Here is a 23,892-nt window from a genome sequence, read left to right as displayed (position 1 = left end):
AAGAGAATTCTATGTGTATTCTATACCCCAGGTTTTTTAGTTAGAGCTTCCAGCTTCTTTTGTCAGGATGAGAACCAAGGACATCAAATAATTATTTTTTTTTCTATTTCAGCTGTTGCTATTCTTCACCAGACAATTATATCCTAGCTCTTTTACAGTTATTACTTTTTAAAACTTGTTTTGTGGATTACTGATAATAATAAAATAACAATATTTTAGAAAAAGGGAATATTGTAAAAATTACTCTCACAGTGTAACCATTCTCATCCTGGGTATTAACTTCTGCTCCATAAGCAACAAGGATGGCAGCGACCTGAGGGTGACCATCTCGTGCAGCATACATGATTGGAGTCATAAGTCTTCTAAAGTGGAGGAAAAAAGGAAACAGTTGTGTTAATGTTGCAACAGCTACTCAATTTCATTAGTTTAATCATAAACAAAGCATAGGTATTGCTTTGACAACAAAGAAAAACAACAAAGAAAAAGAAATGAAAGCTTGCAATAAATCAGGTGATTTAAAAATCCAACCTTTGAGCAAGTAAGTAAATGAGAGATGGTACTTTTAAAATATTGAATGCTTACACAGCACCCTCTAGTGAAGAAATATTAAAAACAATCATTAATTAAGCCACGCTTTCTAATATGAAGTTTCATTAATTTATGTATTCATCTATAAAAATACAAGTACCCACACTATGCTTATGCCAGGAATTTAGTGATGAATTACACAAATAAGATCCTTGCCATCGCAGAATTTCCTCACATAATGTAAACGCTTCTTGCATTTTATTTAGCATGATCTCTGAAATAAAAAAGTAAATTTAAAACTTTCTCTTACTTCTTAACCTATTATGATTCTACTCTAGTTTGGGAATAAAAGAATTTTAGTCTGATTTACTCTAACCAAGAAAGAGACAGTCCAATAGTCTAACCAGTTTAATATTCTCAGCATGTCTCTAATAGCATTTTCTGGGAGAGCAAAGACATTTCTCTCTAGGGTATCACTTTCCAAAGTTAGAGATTCAATCTCTCTACTCAGGGAAGTTTGTCAGCTTCTGGACCTAACCAAAGGACACCAGAAAGATTCTATCAGTTCTACTTGGGCTGAATTTATAATCTCAGCTTGTTTTAAAGAAGGTGTAGAATTCCAGGCTCAATCTTTCTGAGTTGTCCCCAATATTTGATTTCTATACAAATAACTTTAAAAATGAATAACAAATTAAATACTTTCAGAATTCTGTTTTGATTGTGATCACTAAGGAAGCTCATTTGGCTACTTACCCCATCTATAAATCTCTCTAAAAGGTTTGTTAACATAAGGTATATGCTGACTGATCACTTCACACCAATTCTATCAATATCTTTAACACAAAAAGATTCACAGTTATCTGTTTCTTCTATTTCCAAGAATATTACAATTTGAACGCTTGATTTGAAATTATATGCTGAGTAGCCTTAAAGCATTACCTTTTCTATCTTGAATATTTCCTACATAGTAGCTTCATTAGATAAGCTTTACACGGTAAAGATTGAATTTTCTGGATAATTTAAGCAAATATACAATATTTCAAATATACAATATTGCAGTAATAAAATATATAAACTGAAAAAACTATCTGAGTAAACTAATCATTTAAATTGTCCACAATGTCTAAATCAGAACTCCTGATTTCTCTCCTCCAAACCACTCCTCCTGTTGCGCTTTTCTTTCTCTATCACTGTATATTCAAGCTATCAGTAGGTCCTACAGGCTCCACCTTCATAATATATTTTGAATCTGACCTTATTAGCCACAGTAGTCCAAGACATCATTATCTTCTTCTGACCAAATTACTGCAATGGCTTCATTACTGCTCTCCCTGCTTCCACTCTTGGCCCCTTACAGCTTATTCTCTTTGAAAATACCAAGTTTTTCCCCACTCACATACTGTGCAAGTGCTGTTACCTCCATCTTTTCCCAGTCCTTCCTATTGCTCACTCCTTTGTCTTATTCAGATAAGGAGAAAAGAAGAAGAGAAGATCAATAATCAGATAAGGAGAAGATATAAAATTAACAAACCTCTAGCCAGACTGATGAGGACAAAAAGAGAAGACAACAAATTATCAGTATCAGGAATAAGGTAAGTGACATCAGTATTGATTCTCCAGATTTTAAAAGTATAAGGGCTACGATGAAGAAATGTACGAAAAATTCAACAACTTGAAGTATACGGACAAATTTCTTGAAAGACAGAAACTATAAAAGCTCACTCAATAAGAAATGACCTGAACAGCCCTATATTAACTGAAGAAATTCAACTGGTAATTTAAAAACTCCCATAAAGAAAACAACAGGCCCATATGGCTTCTCTGGTGAATTCTACCGAACAGTCAACAGAACCAGAAATAGCAATTCTGTACAAACTCTTCCAATTAAATGAAAAGAATCGGGAATCCTTTCCAACTCATTCTATGAGGCCACAATTCCTCTAATGCAAAAACCAGAGAAAGACATTATGACGAAAGAAAACTATGGACCAAATAATTTTTTTTGAACATAGACACGAAAATTCTGAACAAACTTTAGCAAATATAATCCAAAAATAAATAAAAAGGACAATACATCATGACCAAGTGCAGTTATCCTAGGATTGCAAGGTTGGTTTGTCATTCAAACATCAATCAATGTGATGTACCATATTAACAAGTTAAAAAAGAAAAAAAAAAAGATTATCTCAATAGACGCAGAACAATTATTTGACAAAATCCAACATCCATTTCTGATAAAAACTCTCAACAATGTAGCAACAGAAGGAATCTTTCTCAACTTGATAAAGGGTATCTACGAACTGCAGCTGTCATCTATTTAACGGCGAAAGACTGAATGCTTTTTTACCATTAAATGAATCAATTTAATTAAATTAATTAACTTGAATGTTAAGATCAGGAACAAAACAGGATGTCTGTTCTTACCAGTTCTATTCAACACTGTAATGGATGTTCTAACTAGTGCAATAATACAAAGCAAAGGAAAAAAAAAGTCATTAAGATTGAAAAAGAAGCAAAACTGTCTTTATTCACAGATGGCATGACATGTCTATGTAGAAAATCCAATGGAATCTACAAAAAAAAAGCACTAGAATATAGGAATTCAGCAGGGTTTCAGGATACTAGATCCATATAAAAATCAATTGTATCTCTAGTACTTACCATGAACAACCTGTAATGGAAATTAATAAATTCCATTTACAATAGCATCAAAACTAGGAAAACAGGGAAAATCTACTGGTATTTATTTAAAATGCACCCAGTATTAACAAATATACATACACATTCAAATACTTACGTGTATCTGACTTACAGTCATCATTTCACTAGCAATTTGAATTCAGAAGTTTCTAGCCCAAACACAGGTGTTCATATCTTGCTTACAAGAGGAAATATGGCACAGTGGTTAAAAAATGTGATTAAATCAGACTATCTGATTTAAAATTTTAGCCCTACTTACTAGCTGTGACACTTGTGAATTACTGCCCATACCTCAGTTTCACCATCTATAGATTGTACATATTTCAAGGAGTTAAGGGGATTAAATGATTTAATACAGGTGAAGTACCTATGGTATAAGGCCTAAACTTAACACCCAATATTATGTGCTGCCTTGACGTCTGTGAAGCTGGAAGGGCTTCAAACATCTTAACTGCAAGTTCCCCTCCCGCTCTTCTCCTACAGATAGTCTACCAGCCAAAAAACCCTGTTTATCATGGGACCTGGCAGAGTCCCTGCTTATCCCTGAGTAGCAGGCTTCAGCTTCCTGCCAGTCTATGGAATTATTCAAATAAGCCAATCATATCCTCTCAGGGGAACCAGAAGACACTGTGCCCTCTTGTTAGTACAAAGCCTGCTTCCCACAGCTCCTGGTTGTTCATTCTGTTCCCAAGTGCAACCCTCTGTGGCCCTGGGTGGTATGCAGTGTCGTCCTCCTCTGGCTCTGAGTATATGTTATTAATAAAATGCTGTTTATCTTCTGAGAAAAGTTAGAATTTACTAAGTGGAATAGCAAACTATCCCAATAGGATCTAGATTACCTAGAAGAAACACTACTCAGTTTCCACTTAATAAAGTGATACCTTCATAATGCTGCATGACAATTTTGTCAGGGGAGAGAATAACAATTCTTCCAGTGGTTTTACAGCTAGAAAAACTCTTCACCTCTGGAATTTCCTGCCTGTTAGGGTTTAATGAAATAGCAATCTTATAACTCTTCAGGGAAGATAAAAACAACTATATTAACTGGTGCACTCAAGTGACATGGTAACTACTTGTGCTACTGATATTTTTAATTCAAAGTTAATTTCCATCCTGCTTATCTGCTGAGATTTAATGTAAATAATTCTTTACTTCCCAATCACTCTTCAAACATTGCAATTAGGTTCTGCCAGCTCCTTCTACCACACAATTGCTTTCCCAAGGACCAAAAGTGATTTAGATTTGTTTTCTCTTTTTAGCACTTAAAATTACGTATTCCATAGGGTTCTGACCTCAATACTCATTCCTTCTTACTACATAAACACTATGTCTAAATGATCTCAACCACTCTTATGGATTTAACATCTGTCAACACATACTGATGGCTGTTCAATCTGTATCTCTAGTGCAGGGTTTGCACCTGAGCTCCAAAAATCACATCTGTTATTGCCACTTAAATATCCCAACAAAACTCAAAACCAAAACACACTAAAATCTGAAGTTATCACCTCGCCTCCAACATGTATTACTCTCTGTTATTACTTATCTCAGCATCACAATCCATGTACTGTTCAAGCCAGAAACCTGGAATTCATCCATGACCCCTGCTTATTCCTTCATATCTAACAAGTCAGTATTCCCTTCAATTTTACCTCCATCCCATCACTGGTATGTCTCCTTTACTCTATCCATATTTCCTTCAATGTGTTAGCTTAGGTCCTAATTAATTCTTACATGGATTACTTCCACAGCATCTTAAATGGCCTCCGTGCCTCCAATCTTTCCTCCACATTTGCAAATCTCATCATGTCAATTCACTGCTTAAAATTCTTCAAGGTTATACCTCTTAAGAATCTTCATGATAAGACTCCTGTTTGTCTATCTCTCTTACCATTTTAGTGCCTGCAGTACTACTCTATCTTATTAGGTTTCAGTCATTTCTGCAGGTCATGAATTCCAACTTCTTTCCCTTCTAGATGTCCCATATTCAGAATACTCTTTGGCTGAATGCTGTTTCACTTTTATCTTCAACAGACTTATTCCTAATATACCTCTGGAAGTTCACTTTAGGAGCCAGTATGCCCCCAAATTCTTCTTTGATATTCCCACCCCATCTTAGATAGCAACCCACCTGTCTTCTATGTGCTTACCTTTATCAGGTCACCTGTCATACCAAAATGCATTTGTTTAAGTATCTATTTTCTCCATCAAGTTATAAATTCCTTGAGGATATTTACCCTGACTTGTCTTTTTGCTTTCCCTCTCACCCCCCTTCAGTAACTAGTCTGGTTCTGTTTTGTATCATGCTTACGTATACTACATGTGACTTTTTCTCCTTGTCTATCACATACTCATGGTTTATTTGATTGTATTATTCAATGCATCTATATCTTTACTCATTTTACATATAATACATCTGCCTAATGAAAGAAAGTGTGTTAAAACTTCCCACTGCAACTGTATTTTGATCAATTTCTCCTTGAATTTTAATATTTTTCATTTTATGGATTTAATGGCCATGTAGTGTGGCCCAGTATGAATACATTTCCTGATTTTGCTTTTTCTCATAACACACAGTTCTTTATTTTTTGATAATGCTGGTTTGATAATACTGAGATTCACTGCATTACCCCCAGTGAAAATCTGACAACTTGGCTTTTCCTTTATTTTAAATTCCATTAACCATTATCATCTTTCTGTGCTCTCTTAGTAAAAGATACATGGTTCTATTGTTTGTAAGCAAGATAAGATCGATTCCCCATAATGAGATGCATGGTTTCCTCCACCATCTTTCTCTAATTCTCCCCTATTTCTACTCCAATAATATAAGACCTTTTGAATACTTTTATTTCCTTTTCCTCTCTTATGTGTCTCCCAACTCCCTGCAATCTACAGCTCTTAGATTTTGTTGGCATGGTTTAGTATACTAGAATTTTACTTGCCATCTGTCTGGTCCATTTCCACAATCATTATTTAGCACTCATATTTCAGATCCCAGAGTCTAATCTTATTCATTAAATGCAAAATATCATGGTTCATGATTCTTCACCATTTCTTCTTGTTTTCACCCTCTTCCATCTTAAGGTATCTGTTCTAGTTCATTTTTTGTTTGGTTAGTGTCTTTTCTCAAGTACTTTCCTCAGATGGGTACTTTCTGAGTTCTTGCATATCTCTGAACATTTTTCTTTCACCCTGACAACTAAATTATAGCTTGGTTGAGAAAAAGATTTTTAGGTTGCAAGCCTTTTGTCTCAGTGTGTAGATGAAATTTCACTTTTTTCTAGCTTCACCTTGCAGAAGAGAAGTCTGATGCTACTGTGATCTTTATATTTTCCTTTGCGGAGAAATTATTTCTGCTTGGAAAAGCTTGTAAAAATGTCCTCCTTAGAGTTCGTACATTGTAACCAGAACATATGCTTAAGGGTCCAAACTAGAATACAAAAGCTTTTTCAATATGTACCTGTCACTGTTTTTCAGCTAAAGAACACTTTTCCTCCCAGAATTTGTTTATTATTATCAATACTCCCTGTGCCCCTTCTTCTTCCATGGATTTTTAATTCAAATATTTTTTTTTAAAGTTCCAAGAGCTCTTTTCCATGCTGCATTTAGTTTTCCTTATGTGCTCTTAATTTTTAATTGAGGTTTTCACATTTCTCCTTCAACAATTTTATTGTGTGAGGTAAATATTTAACTCTTTTAATTTTCAATCCTTTCTCTAGGGCCAAACTTTTTTTTTTTTTTTTGTAATTCTCTGTTGCTTCTTCAGGGGTCAGGTCTAGTTTGTGAAACAATCTTAATGGCAAAAATTCTTGCAGATTTTGAAAATCAAAGTACTTTCATGCACAAGAGGGTCTATAGTTAAGGCTAAGTTACTAGCTCCCTTCAGAAGTAACTTCAGAACACATATTTCTGCCTTCCAATCTCCCCAAACTCTCCCAACCTCAGGGACACGGACAATTTAGTCCACTTGTTCAGCAGTACTCTTTTAAGAGACCAGAAATCTGAGATACTCAGACAGGATCAGCTTTTTCCTAGGTCCATATATCTCCCAATGCCAAGTGCTTTTATGGAATCAGCTGCCCTCCATCTGGGCCCACTCTGAGCTTTTCAAACAACTGCACACGCTATGGAAGAAGGACCTAGTTAGCTATGCAGGGATGGGAAGGGAGGCTGAGGCATTATCAGTACCTAGTTGCCCTAAGGTCTCAGTAGCTCAAGGCTCAATAAAGGCAAGTAGCTTGGGGTTGAGAATAAACAGGAAAGGAAAGATATTCTGGTAGCCAAGTTCCCAAATCTGCATGTGTTATGTGTTAGCCTTTGCCAACCTAACATATATTTATCCACATTTTCATCTACTACATTTTTTAAGTATTTGTACAGCATATGAAATAATTATAGTGTGAGACTGGAATTCAGAATTTTTTATTCCTTCAAATAACTATTCTAGATCCCCAGCACCAAAATGATGATCCATTTTCTCCTGGCTAATCTGAAATGCCACATTCATCATATACTATAATTTCATATATTCTTGAATATTATCCTAAATTTTCTTGTCTGTATTACTTCAAGGGATCAGGAATAGGCAGTGTTTGTTTTAGCTTGCTAATGCTGCCAGAATGCAAAACACCAGAGATGGATTGGCTTTTATAAGGTTTATTTGGTTACACAGTTACAGTCTTAAGGCCACAAAGCGTCCAAGGTAACATACCAGCAATCAGGTACCTTCACTGGAAGATGGCCAGTGGTGTCCGGAAAACCTCTGTTAGCTGGGAAGGCATGTAGCTGGCGTCTGCTCCAAAGTTATGGTTTCAAAATGGCTTTCTCCCAGGACATTCCTCTCTAGGCAGCAGTTCCTCAAAAGTGTCACTCTTAGTTGCACTTGGGGTATTTGTCCTCTCTTAGCTTCTCCGGAACAAGAGTCTGCTTTCAATGGCCGTCTTCAAACTGTCTCTCATCTGCAGCTCCTGTGCTTTCTTCAAAGTGTCCCTCTTGGCTGTAGCTCCTCTTCAAAACATCACTCACAGCTGCACTGAGTTCCCTCTGCCCATCAGCTCATTTATATGGCTCCACTGATCAAGGCCCACACTGAACGGATGGGGCCATGCCTCCATGGAAATATCTCATCAGAGTTATCACCTACAGTTGGGTGGGGCGCCTTCCCATGCAAACAACCTAATCCAAACGTTCCAACTTAATCCCCACTAATATGTCTGCCCCACAAGATTGCACCAAAGAATATGGCTTTTTCTGGGGGACATAATACATTCAAACTAGCACAGCATTACATTAATATCATAGTTTTAATTAATGTAATATATTTTCAATATATTATAAGGCTAATTCTATCTCACTAATCTTTTCAATAAAACAATGATTCTTTTTTATATTACTGAAGTAATACATATATGCCATTCTCCTTAGAACACTAAAGCTAAAGCTAAATGCTTCATAAACCTCGTCTCCTCTTTACACAGGTAATCACTAATATGAGTTGGGTACCGTTCCAGACCTTAACAAACATAAAGAACAAATTTCACACACATAAACATATGTCCCCAAAGAAAAACTATGGTATGTAAAAAAATTTTAAATTTTTAATTAGAGAAGTTGTGGGTTTACAGAATAATCACGCATAAAATCAATATTCCCATTCCCATACAGCACCCCACCACCAACTTGCATTGGTGTGCAACATTTGTTACAATTAATGACAGCACATTTTTATAATTGTGCTATTAATTAAAGTCCATGGTTTAACTTAGGGTTCAATGTTTGTTTAGTGTAGTTCCAAGGATTTTTTTAAAATTTTTATTCTGTTACCATATATACAATGTAACATTTCCCCTTATAATCATATTCATGTTTATATTTCAGTGCTGTTAACTGCATTCACAATGTTACGCTACCATCACCACCATTCATTACCTAAATATTTCCATCATTCCAAGTAGGAACCCTATACATTTTAAGCCTTAACTTCCCATTCCCTATGCCTGTCCCCATTTCCTTGTAACCTATATTCTGACTCTGAGTTTGTTTATGCTAGTTGTTTCAAGTCATTGAGATCATACAAATATGACACTTTTTAAATGTAAATGACATCATACTGTTCATACAACGCATTGATTTGCCAACAAATGAATTTAAGGCTATTAATTTTGCTCTGAATATTGCACTGCCTGAATCTCACAAGTTTGATATCAATGCTTTATTGTTGCTAGCTCTAAAAAACTACTATTTCTATTATGATTTCTTCTTTAATCCAGAAATTATTAAGAGTTATGATTTTAAATGCCCAATTATATTCGTTAGGGAGGCTTTGATTATTAAATTCTAAACTCATTTACTGCAGTTAGTGAAAGTGTTCTACAGGGTATTATTTATGTTATTTTTTAAGGAATTTATTGAGCCCCCTTGGTGGCCTAGAATGTGACCATACTTTGAAAAGAATTCATGTGTGTAAATTACTTAAGAGTTGGAAGTATAGAGAAATAAAAATTAGATGTCCCTGTTGTACGATTTAAATCTTCTTTATTTATTTTTCTAATCTACTTTTCTAAGAGTCTTAAAGTCTTCCAATATGATTACAGAATTTCCTATTTCTCCTTTCAGTTTTACTGGTTTTCATTTTATCTTGTTAAATTGTTGTTTTTATAGACATGACCACTTCTTCTTTGCTCCCTTAAATAATTTTTGCCTTGAATTTTACTTACAACCCCAGAGCTATTTTTGTTTTAGTATGTACCAATTATCAATATTTGCTGAATGAATGACATTTTGATCTTTTTATTCTCAACTGTTTTATACTGTTTTATTTTAGGTGTGACTTCCGAAAACAGGACATTATTCGGTTATTTTTAGCCAATATGAGTTACTATATTTTAATAAGTGAGTTTTACTAATTGTGGTGGATTGAATTGTGTACCCCAGTTTGTACATGCCCTTGGTCTTGGTTCACATTCTGGTGGATGTGGACCCAAAGTAAACAGGATCTCTTGAAGATATTACTTCAGTTAGGGTGTGGGCTGAAATGGATAACTGGAGTCCTTAATCAGGAGAATGGAACTGAAACATAAAGAATGCCACAGGAAAAAGCTGTAAGACAACGAAACCCAGAGGAGAAATGGGGAGACACGGCCACATGCACTGCCTTGTGGCATAAAAAAACAAGGACCAAAGTGCACCAGAAGCCAAATCCAGAATGCCACAGTCTTTGGGGAAAAAGCATATCCTTGCTGGTGCCTCGAGTTTGGACTTCTCCTAGCCCCCAAACAGAGAGCCAATAAATTCCCATTGTTCAAGCCAACCCATAGTATGGCATTTGATTTAGCAGCTAAAGACACCAATTACAGTATTTTTCTCTTTTTTTTTATTAATATGGTTATTTCTGCCCTTATATTTTTGTGCTTTCTATTTATTGTATTTCCATTTCTTTTTGTCTCCTTTACAGGCTTGTCAGACTGATCAAGGTCTACTTGTTCTCCTCTTCCACCCCATAATTTTTTTTTATTTTTTTATTGCGATATATTCACATACCATACAGTCATACAAAGCATACAATCAATTGTTCACAGTACCACCATATAGTTGTGTGTCCATCACCAAAATTAATTTTTGAACATTTTCATTACCACACTCATAAAAGTAATAAGAATAAAAATTAAAGTGAAAAAGAACAATTGAAGTAAAAAAGATAACTGGGTGCTTTTTTTTTTTTTTGCCCGTTTTTCTACTCATCCATCCATACTTGGGACAAAGGGGAGTGTGATCCACATGGCTTTCCCAATCACATTGTCATCCCTCATAAGCTACATTTTTATACAGTCGTCTTCAAGATTCAGGTTGTAGTTTGATAGTTTCATGTATTTACTGCTAGCTATTCCAATTCATTAGAACCTATGGGTTGTCTATATTGTGTGTATGAGTACCCACCCAAGTGACCTCTTGGCTCCTTTTGGAATCTCTCTGCCACTTAAACTTATTTCATGTCATTTCACATCCCCGTTTTGGTCAAGATGATGTTCTCCATCCCACGATGCTGGGTCCCGATTCCTCCCCAGGAGTCATATTCCACGTTGCCAGGGGTATTTATACCCCTGGGTGTCAGAGCCCATGTAGGGGGGAGAGCAGTGACTTCATCTGCCAAGTTGGCTTAGCTAGAGACAGAGGGCCACATCTGAGCAACAAAGAGGCATTCAGGAGGAGACACTTAGGCACAATTATAAGCAGGCCTAGCCTCTCCTCTGCAGTAACCGTCTTCCCAAGGGCAAGTCCCATGACTGAGAGCTCAACCCATCAAACTACAAGTCCCCAATGTCTGTGAGCACAACAGCAACCATCAAGGTGGGTAAGTCCAACACCCCGGCATTCTCCCCTAGCAATGTTCACATTAGTGGTAGCATATAATATTTCTCTTTTTGTGCCTGGCTTATTTCGCTCATCATTATGTCTTCAAGGTTCATTCACGTTGTCATATGTTTCACGACATCATTCCTTCTTACTGCTGCATAGTATTACACTGTGTGTATATACCACATTTTATTTATCCACTCATCTGTGGAAGGACATTTGGGTTCTTTCCATCTCTTGGCAATTGTGAATAATGCAGCTATGAGCACTGGCGTGAGATATCTGTTCCCGTCACCGCTTTCAGATCTTCCGGGTACATACCGAGAAGTGCAATCGCTGGATTGAAGGGTAACTCTGTATCTAGTTTTCTAAGGAACTGCCAGACTGTCTTCCAGAGTGGCTGAACCATTATACAGTCCCACCAACAATGAATAAGAGTTCCAATTTCTCCACATCCTCTCCAGCATCTGTAGTTTCCTGTTTGTTTAATGGCAGCCATTCTAATTGGTGTGAGATGGTATCTCATTGAGGTCTTAATTTGCATCTCTATAATAGCTAATGAAGCTGAACATTTTTTCATGTGTTTTTTTACTATCTGTATTTCCCCTTCAGAGAACTGTCTCTTCATATCTTTTGCCCATTTTATAATTGGGCTGTCTGAACTACTGTCACTGAGTTGTAGGATTTCTTTATATATGCAAGATATCAGTCTTTTGTCAGATACATGGTTTCCAAAAACTTCTTTTCCATTGAGTTGGCTGCCTCTTTACCTTTTTGAACAAATTCCTTTGAGGTACAGAAACTTCTAGGCTTGAGGAGTTCCCATTTATCCATTTTTTCCTTTGCTGTTTGTGCTTTAGGTGTAAGGCTGAGGAAATGACCTCCTAATACAAGGTCTTGAAGATGTCTCCCTACATTATCTTCAAGGAGTTTCATGGTACTATCTTTTATACTGAGGTCTTTGATCCACTCTGAGTTAATTTTGTGTAGAGTGTGAGGTAGGGATCCTCTTTCATTCTTTTGAACTCTCCCAGCCCCATTTGTTGAAAAGACTGTTATGTCCCAGTTCAGTGGCTTTGGGGGCCTTATCAAAGATTAGTTGGCTGTAGATCTGGGGGTCTATCTTCAAATTCTCAATTCGATTCCATTGATTGATGTATCTATCTTTGTGCCAGTATCATGCTGTTTTGACTACTGTGGCTTTATAGTAAGCTTCAGTCAGGAAGTATAAGTCCTCCCACTTCGTTTTTCTTCTTTAGAGTGTTTTTAGCAATTCAAGGCATCTTCCCTTTCCAAACAAATTTGATAACTAGCTTTTCCAAGTCTGCAAAGTTGGTTGTTGGAATTCTGATTGGGATTGCACTGAATCTGTAGGTGAGTTTGGGTAGAATTGACATCTTAATGACATTTAGCCTTCCTATTCATGAACATGGAATATTTTTCCATCTTTTAAGGTCCTTTTCTATTTCTTTTAGTAGAGTTATGTAGTTTTCTTTGTATAGGTCTTTTACATCTTTGGTTAAATTTATTTCTAGGTACTTGATTTTTTTAGTTGCTATTAAAAATGGTAACTTTTTCTTGAGTGTCTCTCTACTTCTTTCATTGCTAGTGTATAGGAACATTACTGACTTATGTACATTAATCTTGTATCCCGCTACATTGCTACATTTGTTTATTAGCTCCAGTAGCTGTATCATCGATTTCTAGGATTTTCCAGATATAAGATCATATCATCTGCAAATAATGAGTTTTACTTCTACCTCTCAATTTGGATGCCTTTTATATCTTTGTCTTGCCGGATTGCCCTGGCTAGCACTTCTAGCACAATGTTGAATAACAGTGTGACAGTGGGCACCCTTGTCTTGTTCCTGATCTTAGAGGGAAGACTTTCAGTCTCTCACCACTGAGTACTATACTGGCTGTGGGTTTTTCACATATGCTCTTTATCATATTGAGGAAGTTTCCTTCAATTCCTACCTTTTGAAGTGTTTTTATCAAAAAGTGATGTTGGATTTTGTCGAATGCTTTTGCAGCATCTACTGAGATGATAATTTGATTTTTCTCTTTTGATTTGTTAATGTGTTGTAATACATTGATTGATTTTCTTAATGTTGAACCATCCTTGCACGCCTGGAATGAACCCCACTTGGTCACAGTGTATGATATTTAATGTGTCTTTGGATTGATTTGCGAGTATTTTGTTGAGAATTTTTACATCTATATTCATTAGGAAGACTGGCCTGTAGTTTTCCTTTTTTGTGGCATCTATGCCTGGTTTTAGTATAGATTGATGTCAGCTTCATAATATGTGTTAGGTAGTGTTCCATTTTCTTCAATGTTTTGAAAGAGTTTAAGTAAGATTGGTGTCAATTCTTTTCGGAAAGTTTGGTAGAATTCCCCTGTGAGCCATCTGGCCCTGGGCATTTATTTATGGGAAGCTTTTTGATGACTGATTGGATCTCTTTGCTTGTGATTTGTTTGTTGAGGTCTTCTATTTCTTCTCTGGTCAGTCTAGATTGTTCATATGTTTCCAGGAAATTGTCCATTTCCTTTACATTATCCAGTTAGTTGGCATACAGTTGTTCATAGTATCCTCTAATAATTTTTTTAATTTCTTCAGGATCCACAGTAATGTCACCTTTCTCATTCACTATTTTGTTTATATGGGTCTTCTCTCTTCTTAATTTTGTCAGTCTAGCTAAGGGCTTGTCAATCTTGTTGATCTCAAAGAACTAACTCTTGGTGTTACTTATTCTCTATATTGTTTTTTTGTTCTCTATGCCATTTATTTCTGCTTTAATCCTTGTTATTTCTTTTCTTCTACTTGGTTTTGGATTAGTTTGCTGTTCATTTTCTAGCTTCTTCAGTTGTTCCATTAGTTCCGTGATTTTAGCTCTTTCTTCCTTTTTGATGTATGCGTTTAGTACTATAAACTTCCCCCTCAGTACTGCTTTTGCTGCATCCCATAGATTTTGATTTGTTGTGTTCTCATTTTCATTCGTTTCTATATATTTAGCAATTTCTCTTGCTATTTCTTCTTTAATCCACTGATTGTTTAGGAGTGTGTTGTTTAACCTCCAGGTATTTGTGAATTTTCTTGGTCTTCTGTCTGGTTGATCTGTCTATAGGAGAGAGTGATGTGTTGAAGTCTCCAACAATTATTGAGGAAACATCAATTGCTTCTTTTAGTTTTGCCAGTGTTTGTCTCACGTATTTGGTGCACCATGACTGGGTGCATAAACATTTATGATTGTTATTTCTTGTTGAACTGCCCCTTTTATTGGTATGTAGTGGCCTTCCTTGTCTTTCATAGCATCCTTGCATTTAAAGTCTATTTTATCTGAGATTAATATTGCTACTCCTGCTTTCTTTTGGCTGTAGCTTGCATGAAATATTTTTTTCCATCCTTTCACTTTCAATTTCTTTGTGTCCCTGTGTCTAAGATGAGTCTCTTGTATGTAACACATTGATGGTTCATATTTTTTTATCCATTCTGCTAATCTATATATTTTAATTGAGGAGTTTAATCCACTACATTCAACATTATTACTGTGAAGGCATTTCTTGAATCAGCCGTCCTATCCTTTGGTTTATGTTTGTCATATATATTTTTTCCCTCTCTCTCTTATTGTCCTTTAATGAACCAATACTGAATCTCTTTAGTACTGAACCTTTCTCCATATCTCTCTTGCCTTTCTTTGTTTCTCTGTTGGTATCTGAAGTAGGGCAGGTCTTTTATTAGCAAAATCTTTCAGCATTTGTTTGTGAAAAATTTAAGCTCTCTCTCAAATTTGAAGGAGAGCTTTGCTGGATAAAGAATTCTTGGTTGGCAATTTTTCTCTCTCAGAATTTTAAATAGGTCATGCCACTGCCTTCTTGCTTCCATGGTGGCTGCTGAGTAGTCACTACTTAGTCTTATGTTGTTTCCTTTGTATGTGGTGAATTGCTTTTCTCTTGCTGCTTTCAGAACTTGTTCCTTCTCTTCAGTATTTGACAGTCTGATCAGAATATGTCTTGGAGTGTGTTTATTTGGATTTATTCTACTTGGAGTTGGCTGGGCATTTATGCTGTTTATCTATGTTGTGTAGAAGGTTTGGGAAGTTTTCCTCAACAATTTATCTGAATACTCTTTCTAGACCTTTACCCTTCTCTTCTGCTTCTGGGACACCAATGAGTCATGTATTTGGATGTTTTATTTTATCTATCATATCCCTGAGGTCCATTTCTATTTTTTCGATTTTTTTCCCCATTCTTTCTTTTGTTCTTTCATTTTCCAATTTGTGGTTCTCGAGGTCGCTGATTCATTGTTCAGCTTCCTTTAGTCTTGTACTATGAGTATCTAGAATCTTTTTAATTTGGTCAACAGTTTATTTTATTTCCATGAGACCATCTATTTTTTTATTTACTCTTGCAATTTCTTCTTTATTCTCTCTTAGTCTCTTCTTCATGTCTTTTACATCTGGTGCCATGCTCTCATTGTTTGACTTTAGTTCTTTGATTAATTGCTGCAAGTACTGCGTCTCCTCTGATCTTCTGATTTGAGTGTTTGGGTTTGGGTTATCCATATCGTCTGGTTTTTTCATACGCTTTAAAATTTTCTGTTGTCTTTGGACTCTTGGAATTTGCTTAACTTGACAGGGTTCTTTTAGGATATGTAGGCTAATTCAAAGCCTAATCCCTAATTTGTCAGATCTACAGCTTGTTGGCATACACTCTAACTAACCAGCAGGTGGCGTCCATGAGCCACCTATTCCCCTCAAGCCAGTTCTACCCAACTTTGTCTTTGTGGTGTGTGGGGGTCTGATTCTTGTGGGGGTCCAATTGGTGCATCTAAATTTGGGTATGTTGTTGGTGCTGTCCACCTTGAATGTGGGGCATGTGTATGAGTGTTAGAGAGGGAGCGCGGCTTTAATAATCAAACCTCTCAGGTGTTCCTGGAGATTTAAGGCTGTTGCAAGAGTCTAAACCTTCATTGCAGTCTCGCCACAGACTGTCTCTGCTGCTGACCCACAAGTCCTTGGTATTGGCGTATGGTCCCTGGGATTTCCGAGTGGGTCCCTCTTCCAAGCCGTGCCCTCCTAGGGCCTCTGCTGAGGGAAGGCTGTGCTACGTCACAAGTGTGCGCCATCCCTCAAGGGAAGTTCTGGGATGCTGGGCCATGCAGGGGCGTTCCCAGCCTGCTGGAAGGATGGCTGTATGGGGCGTGTTAATTTCCCCCTTTCGCACAGCTCCAATTTCCTAGCTCCAGGACAACTAGCTGAGGGTGCACAAAAGGCTACTGTCCACACCTGATATTGTGGCATGTGCGTGTGTTGCTGGAAACACTTCCTGTCACACTGGGGTTTTTGGCACGGCTCTGGGCTATGGCGCCGGCGCCAGGATGGAGCGCTCCCAGCCCACCAGAAGATGGCTGCAAGGGGCGTGGTTATTTTCCCCTTTTGGCTAACCTCTGCCTGCCTCGCTCTGAGACAATTAGCAGTGGGTGCGCAAAAGGCTATAGTCCACTCCAGACGTTGAGGTGTATGCAGAGCCCGTTCTTGCCGTGGTTCACCTTGCGGTTCTTGCTGCCGTATGTATCTGTAGCCGCTTGTGGATTTTTAAAAAAAGAACTAGTCAGATGCCAAATGCCAACCCATGGTTTCCCCACACTGCAGCATGGCTGCCAGATGTTCAGCAGGCTTACTCACTCATTTCAGAATGCAGACTCCAGTTTTAACAAGTGCACAGTCCCTGTGGATTTAGCAGACCTCGTCCAGCTGCTGCATCACTGGAACTGGTGTTCTGGGTCACTTTCTGGCTTTTATCTAGCATTTTTCACGGAGGTGTTTTTTTAGCCCGTCTCTTCCAACTACCATCTTCTGGAAGTCCCCACCCCATAATCTTAAAAGTTTATAACTTCTTTATTTTATTCCACACTTATTTCTTAAATCCTTTCTCCATTTACTCATCATCCTTGAAAATACCTGTTAACAAAGGCTAAAGTTAATCAATAGCTATATTCTCACAGGAAGGGAAAAATTTATATTTATTTTGCTTCATTCTCTCCTAGTCATCCAAATTCAAAACTTGTCATGTGAAAATTTAGTAACAGCTTATTACAAATATTTTTTTAATAGTCAATATTTATTGAGAGTTACCCATATGCTTTTTGATTTTTTTGTTCAACATTGCTTCTTATATCACATTCTTTGTTCTCGGTTTCCTTTTCTTCTTGCTAGAACTTTTTAGATGTCATTTTTTAAAGAGTCAGGAGAATAGTGATTCTTGACAGGAAACACCTTTTATGAAATATGTAGAGGCATTTTAGGTTAGCAAAAGGACTTCAGGAAGACACTGGCATTTAATGGTGAGACCAGGGATGATAAAACATCCTGAAATACGTGGGACAATCACCCAAAATGCCAGTAAAGCCCCTGAAGATGATAAACTTTAATTCTCATAAATATGAAAATGTCTTTATTTAGCTTTCACTCTTGAATGATAAAATGGCTAAATATAAAATTTCAGCTTCAAAATTTACTCTTCAGACCTTCTGTCTTCTTCCATACAAATTTACAATTAAGAAGTCTGATGTAAGATTGTCATTTATTGATAGGCAAATTGTCTATTTTTAGGAACTTTTGGGAGTTTTGACTTTACTTTTAATGTTCTGAAGTTCATTGTGATGTGTCTAGATATTTTAACCTTTAATTAAAAATGCATGACATATGCTATGTCTATCCATATATCCATCCATCTCAATTATCTACCTATGTGTATGTCTGTGTGTGTAAATAAACCTTGCTTCATACTCGGTGAGTCTTTCAATCTGAGGATTTGTCTCTTCAACTGGGAACATTCTAGCTTCAAATATCGTCTATCTTCCATTTTGTCCTTGTGGAACTCTTCGCAGATGTTAGAACTTCAGGAGAGCTTAACTATGTCTCTTAATTTTTCCTTCATACTTTTCCATCTCTGCAACCCTTTGTGTTATATTCTAGGAAATTTCCCACATCTATTTTCCAGCCCTCTAATCAGCTCTTTAGCTGAGTCCAATCTACTATTTTGTACACATACATAGTTTTAATATTCAACATGTTCTTTTTCCATAATTCACTGTACTTGTTCCGTGATTCCTATTTATTCTTTTGTGGAGTCAAATTCCTCATTTATCACACAGAGAAAAATATATTTATCTTAAAGTACTTTTTAAATATTCTTCTATTTCCTTCACTTTCTCTGATGTAAGTTATTCTTTTGTTGAATTTGCTGTCTCTGTTTCATGGTGGTTACATTCTCCAGCTTTTTGTGACATGTAGTCATACAACCATTTTCTGACCTGTAAAGGTCCCCCATGCATGGAAGACTTGAGCCAGTAATTGTGTAATGTAGTTCTTAGGTATTCCTAAAGTTCCTATCAGTTTCTTTTTTTAGAGAGGCTACTTCTTTTTCACTGCAGATAATTTCCTTTTTGTTTTTCAAGTAGGACTTCATGAAAGTATTTTAATATATTTGATATCTATAATTTAGTATGGAAGGGCAAAACTTTAGTCTACATTTAATTTAATATCTTCAAGTCATAAATCTATTTTTCAGAAAATTCCTGGATTTTTTGGGGGGTCATATTTGTCTTCCAGAATTTTCAGAATTATTTCATCAAATTAAAACGTCTTGTTGTTTTGAGGTGTTTAATTTTACAAATAAATTTAATTTAAAACTGTCTTTTAAAAAAATGCTGAATCATCTTAGCCAAGAACATGACATTTAATACTCTTTAATTTCATTTGATATAGTTTTAAACTTCCGTTTAAGGTTTTCACATTTCTTGTAAACTTAAGTTTACCTCTAGATGATTATGGTTTTTGCTCTTGAGAATGAGATGTACTGTCTCAATAAATTCTCAAACTGGTTATTATTCATAACTTGGAAACCAAATGAATTTTGCACAGTAGTAGTAAAAAAGACTACTTCATTTTATAATTATTATTTGTAACAGTTTCTAAGTTGATCTTGTGTTTATTAACCATATATTCATATCATTTAAGTACTTACGTGTTCCCGCTTTCTTAATCAAAAAAGGCATAATAATTTAATAAAAGACAGCAAAATTCAAAGATTTAGAGCAGGAGTTGGCCAACATTTTCTGTCAAGAGCAAGACAGTAAACATTTTAGGCTTTGCAGGCCATACAGTCTTTGTCACAACCACTCAACTCTGCTGTTGTAGTATAAAAGCAGGCACAAATAATACATAAACAAATAAGCATGGTTGTGTTCCAATAAAATTTATAGGTCTGCTGATTTCTGGTTTAGAATGTGAGCTCTAGAGTCAGACTTCCTAGTTCAAATCTAGTCTTCAGCATTTATTGGCTAAGAGTTCTTAAACTCTCATTGCCTTAGTTTCCAGAACTTTATATGGGTATAATAATAGTTTGCATATGTGCGGCACCTATTTGTGACATTAAAATGAAATAATAATGTTCAATATTTAGAAAAATACCAGGCACAAAGTAGATGCTCAATCATTATTAGCCATTATTATCTGTACCTCTTAATTTGTTCTCTCAGATAACTGAATTGCCTTACTGTTTCCAGAACGATCATAAAAAAGATTTTTAAAGCAATTATAACAAGCATCCTTTTCTTGTTCCTGACATTAATGTAAATGCTATTAGTGTTTTTCCATTAAGTACATAACTTGTTCTATTTTCAGATATATGTTCATGAAATTTAGGAACTCTTCACCTAATCAAATTTTAATAAGGTTATAAAAATAAGAAATAGATTTTAACTTTTATAAAATGCCTCTTATGGCACCAATTAATATTATAACCCCTTTTTGTAATTCTTTGACTTATATACAAAATTGTTTCCCTAATATTGAACCATTTTTCAACAGTTGACATGAATCCCATATGATCACTGTATTATTATTTATTTAATGTACTATAACATTGAATCTATTAATGTTTCATTTAGGATTTAGGATTTTAGTATCTATATTCACAATCAAGACTGATTTACAAAGTATTTTGGGTGGATAATTTTTTTTTTATCAGATTCCAATTATCAATATTAATGTGTGCTGTCTTAGTTTCCCAACCTCTAAGACAAATAATAGGTTGGTTAAACAATGGAATTTATTGGCTCACAGTTTTGAGGCCAGGAGGAGTTCAAAATGAAGGTGATACTTTCTCCCCAAAGACCGTGATGTTCTGGTGCTGGATGCCAGCAATCTTTGGATCCTTGGGTTTTCTATCACATGGGAATACACATGACAATGTCCTCTCCTTTCTCTTCCAGAGTCTTCTGAATGGCAGCATCTGCTCCTCCCTGTGGCTTTCTTTCATAAAGCATTCAGTAACAGGATTAAAATGCAACCTCATTCAGCTGGGCCATACCTTAACTAAAAATAACATCTTCGAAAGGCCCTATTTACAGAGGGTTTATACTCACAGTAATGGATTAAGAACAAGCTTTTTTCTGAGGTACATAATTCAGCCTACCAAACTTGCTTTATTAAAAAAATGAAAGGCTTCTTTCCTTAAGTTCTGAAATTATTTAAATTATATTAGTATAATCTGCCCCATGGAAGTTTAAGAGAGAAATAACTTGTGAAATTATCTGAGTCAGGTATCTTTTTGGGGAGTTTAGCTTTCTGTCAACTTTTCTCAAAACATGGATAAAGTTCAAGACATAAAAATTTTAAAAATTTAAAAATAGCAAAAATAAGGGAAAAGCAAATTAGAAATAATATCTGTAACACATACGACAATAGAAAACTAAAGTATCTAATGTGCAAAAAGCTCTTATACATAAGTAAGAAACATATGGACCACCAAATTGAAAAACTGGCAAAGGACACAGACAATTAATAGACAAAGAAATACAAATGACCAATAACATTGTGGAAAAGAACCAATTATGTATTACTAAAAAGCATGCAAACTAAAATTTTAGAGGTATCATTATTTGTGAATCAGACTGGAAAGTTTTACCTAGTGATATCACTATATGGGTCCTCTCGAGTACTTCTGGTGATAGTATAAAGTGATTAAACGTCTTCAGAAGACAATTTGGGAATACCTATCGCAAATATAAATATACAGACACCTTTGTCTCAGCAACTCCATTTTAGAAATGTATCCTATAGAAAACCTGCCCAAGTTGTCAAAGATGTTCAGTGTAGCATTTGTTATAATATTAAAAAGCCAGAAACACTTCAAATATTTTTCAATAAAATATTGGGTTCAGTAATGATGTCACATTCCATAGCAAAATACTACACAGCCAGTAGAAAAAGGAAAGTATACCCATAAATACTGACAGTCATAGTGTCCATGAAACAATGTTCAGTGAAATAAGAAAACTGCAATCCAGTATATATACAGATTACAATCCAATTTTTAAAAATGAAGAAAGCCAAAAATCACAAAAGAGACAAAACACATGGAAGAAATTTTCCAAGAATATATAACAGGATAGACTTCTGTCCTGACAGTGTGAGGAGCTCCACTGACCCGCTTCCCTGTGAAACTGGTAAAAATTATATAAAGAAAGAAACCACCACTTGAAGTCCCTGAAAATGGTCCTAAGGGCAAACAGTAAATGAAGAGACACAGATTGGAGAAAATCCATGAAAATTTGGCATGAAAGAGAAAAGTCTGTGGTATTTGAACTAAGACTGATCCCTCCCTACTCCCTCTCCCAGCTGGATTACAGAGACTCCACACTAATCAGCTACAACTCAAAACACGGAGTTCCCTCTCCTCCCAGCTCCAGGATGGGAGGCTTTCTTCCTGGGAGGAGCAGGACGTCAGCATTTTCATTCTGCCCCCAGATGCCTGTTGCCAAAGCTAAGTCCCAGGTGAGTCCAGCTGAGAGGTGAGGGCTCTCCCTTCTTCTTCCCAAACCTACTCATGTAATGGAGGCTCTACCTTGGGTGTGGTACACCAAGATAGCCATTCCTTCAGTTTATAAGGTGCTGGTTCTGTCTATGCCAGGAAAGACAGACCAAGAGGACTTTAAACTACAGCTATCCCCTCCACTGGGCACTCAACCCCTAGAGGGAGGGTGTCACTTGGAGAGAAGCTTACCATTGTCCTCAAGTCAAGCTCCAGGGCCTTGGCTCAGAGGGAGAGCAGGCCATTAGATAGCTTCTAATATTTTCCTAAAGGAACTGACTTCATTTGCATCACAGTGAGAAGTTTAGACCTATGTGCCTCCTTAAAAACAGTGGAGGTTGTGATGAGGGGTATCAGAAGGAGATTCATGGATCTAACGAAGGTAGTCTACACTGTAGGCCAGCTAGTTGCAGAAGAGAAAGGGGAATAAGACAGCCAGAAGTAATCCTCCTAGGATAAGAACAAATATCAAGCACTGATCTCAGAAACTGTTCCCTCAAAGGAGCCACAATATGATTAAATTAGTTTGTAGAGGAATTTATGAAATAGGGTATTGTTGTAAACAACAAAACAATCTGCTGACAATTAGCAGAATTTAGCAGCTGGTTGTGGTCAGGGAAAGAGCAGATGAGAGCCCTACCAATTCCACTGTTATTACAGGGTGGTTATACTTTAAACATTAGACACTTAACACTGGGGGTATGAGGGATGGGGGGACTGCAACTAAAATTATCCAGCAAATCACTAAACAAATAAATAATTATCAATAACAAGTCCCAGAGGTGGGGGACCAAAGTTGCCATAATCTATTATCTAAAATGTCTAGTTTCCAACAAAAAATTACAAAGCATGTAAAGAAAGAGGAAAGTATGACACATATGGCAGGAAAAAAACAGGTGATAGAAACTGTCGGTGAGAATAATGTTGGTTAAACATAAATAGATGTTAAAGTAGCCATTATAAACATGTTCACAGAACTAAAGGAAAGCTTAATTGAAGAAGTAAGTGAAGTATGATGACAATGTTATATCAAATAGACAATATAAAAAAAGAGATAGAAATCTTAAAAGAAGATCCAAATGGAAATTCTGGAGTTGAGAAGTGTAAAATAACTGAAATAAATATTTATTAGAGGGCTTAACAGTCGACGTGAACTGGCAGAAGAAAGAATTACTGAACTTGAAGATAGACTAACAGAGATAATGCAAGTCAAAGAACAGACAAAAAGAATGTAGAAAAATTAACAGAGCCTCAGAGAAATGTGGGACAACATTAAGCACAATAACATATATGAAATGAGAGTAGCAGAAGAGAAAGTAGCAGGAGAGAGGAAAAGAAGAAAACATAGAAAAAATAATAATGAAAACTTCCCAAATGTATTGAAAAACAATAATCTACATACCCTGAAATTTCAATGAACTCCAAGGAGGA

General features: G+C 36.1%; 1 protein-coding gene across 1 annotated transcript in view; it reads right to left on the bottom strand.

Annotated features, from left to right (window-relative positions):
* Positions 1–23,892, bottom strand: part of ASZ1 (ankyrin repeat, SAM and basic leucine zipper domain containing 1) — a 147,941-nt gene that overhangs the window by 26,706 nt on the left and 97,343 nt on the right. The window contains exon 4 of the mRNA XM_037837763.1: positions 251–362. Coding sequence (XP_037693691.1) covers positions 251–362 — 112 coding nt within the window. The remainder of the gene's footprint in view (positions 1–250; positions 363–23,892) is intronic.

This window comes from Choloepus didactylus, chromosome 5 (assembly GCF_015220235.1).
Source record: "Choloepus didactylus isolate mChoDid1 chromosome 5, mChoDid1.pri, whole genome shotgun sequence".
Classification (NCBI taxonomy): domain Eukaryota; kingdom Metazoa; phylum Chordata; class Mammalia; order Pilosa; family Megalonychidae; genus Choloepus; species Choloepus didactylus.
Note: the sequence above shows the minus strand (reverse complement) of the source record. Positions and strands in the feature narration are given on the sequence as shown.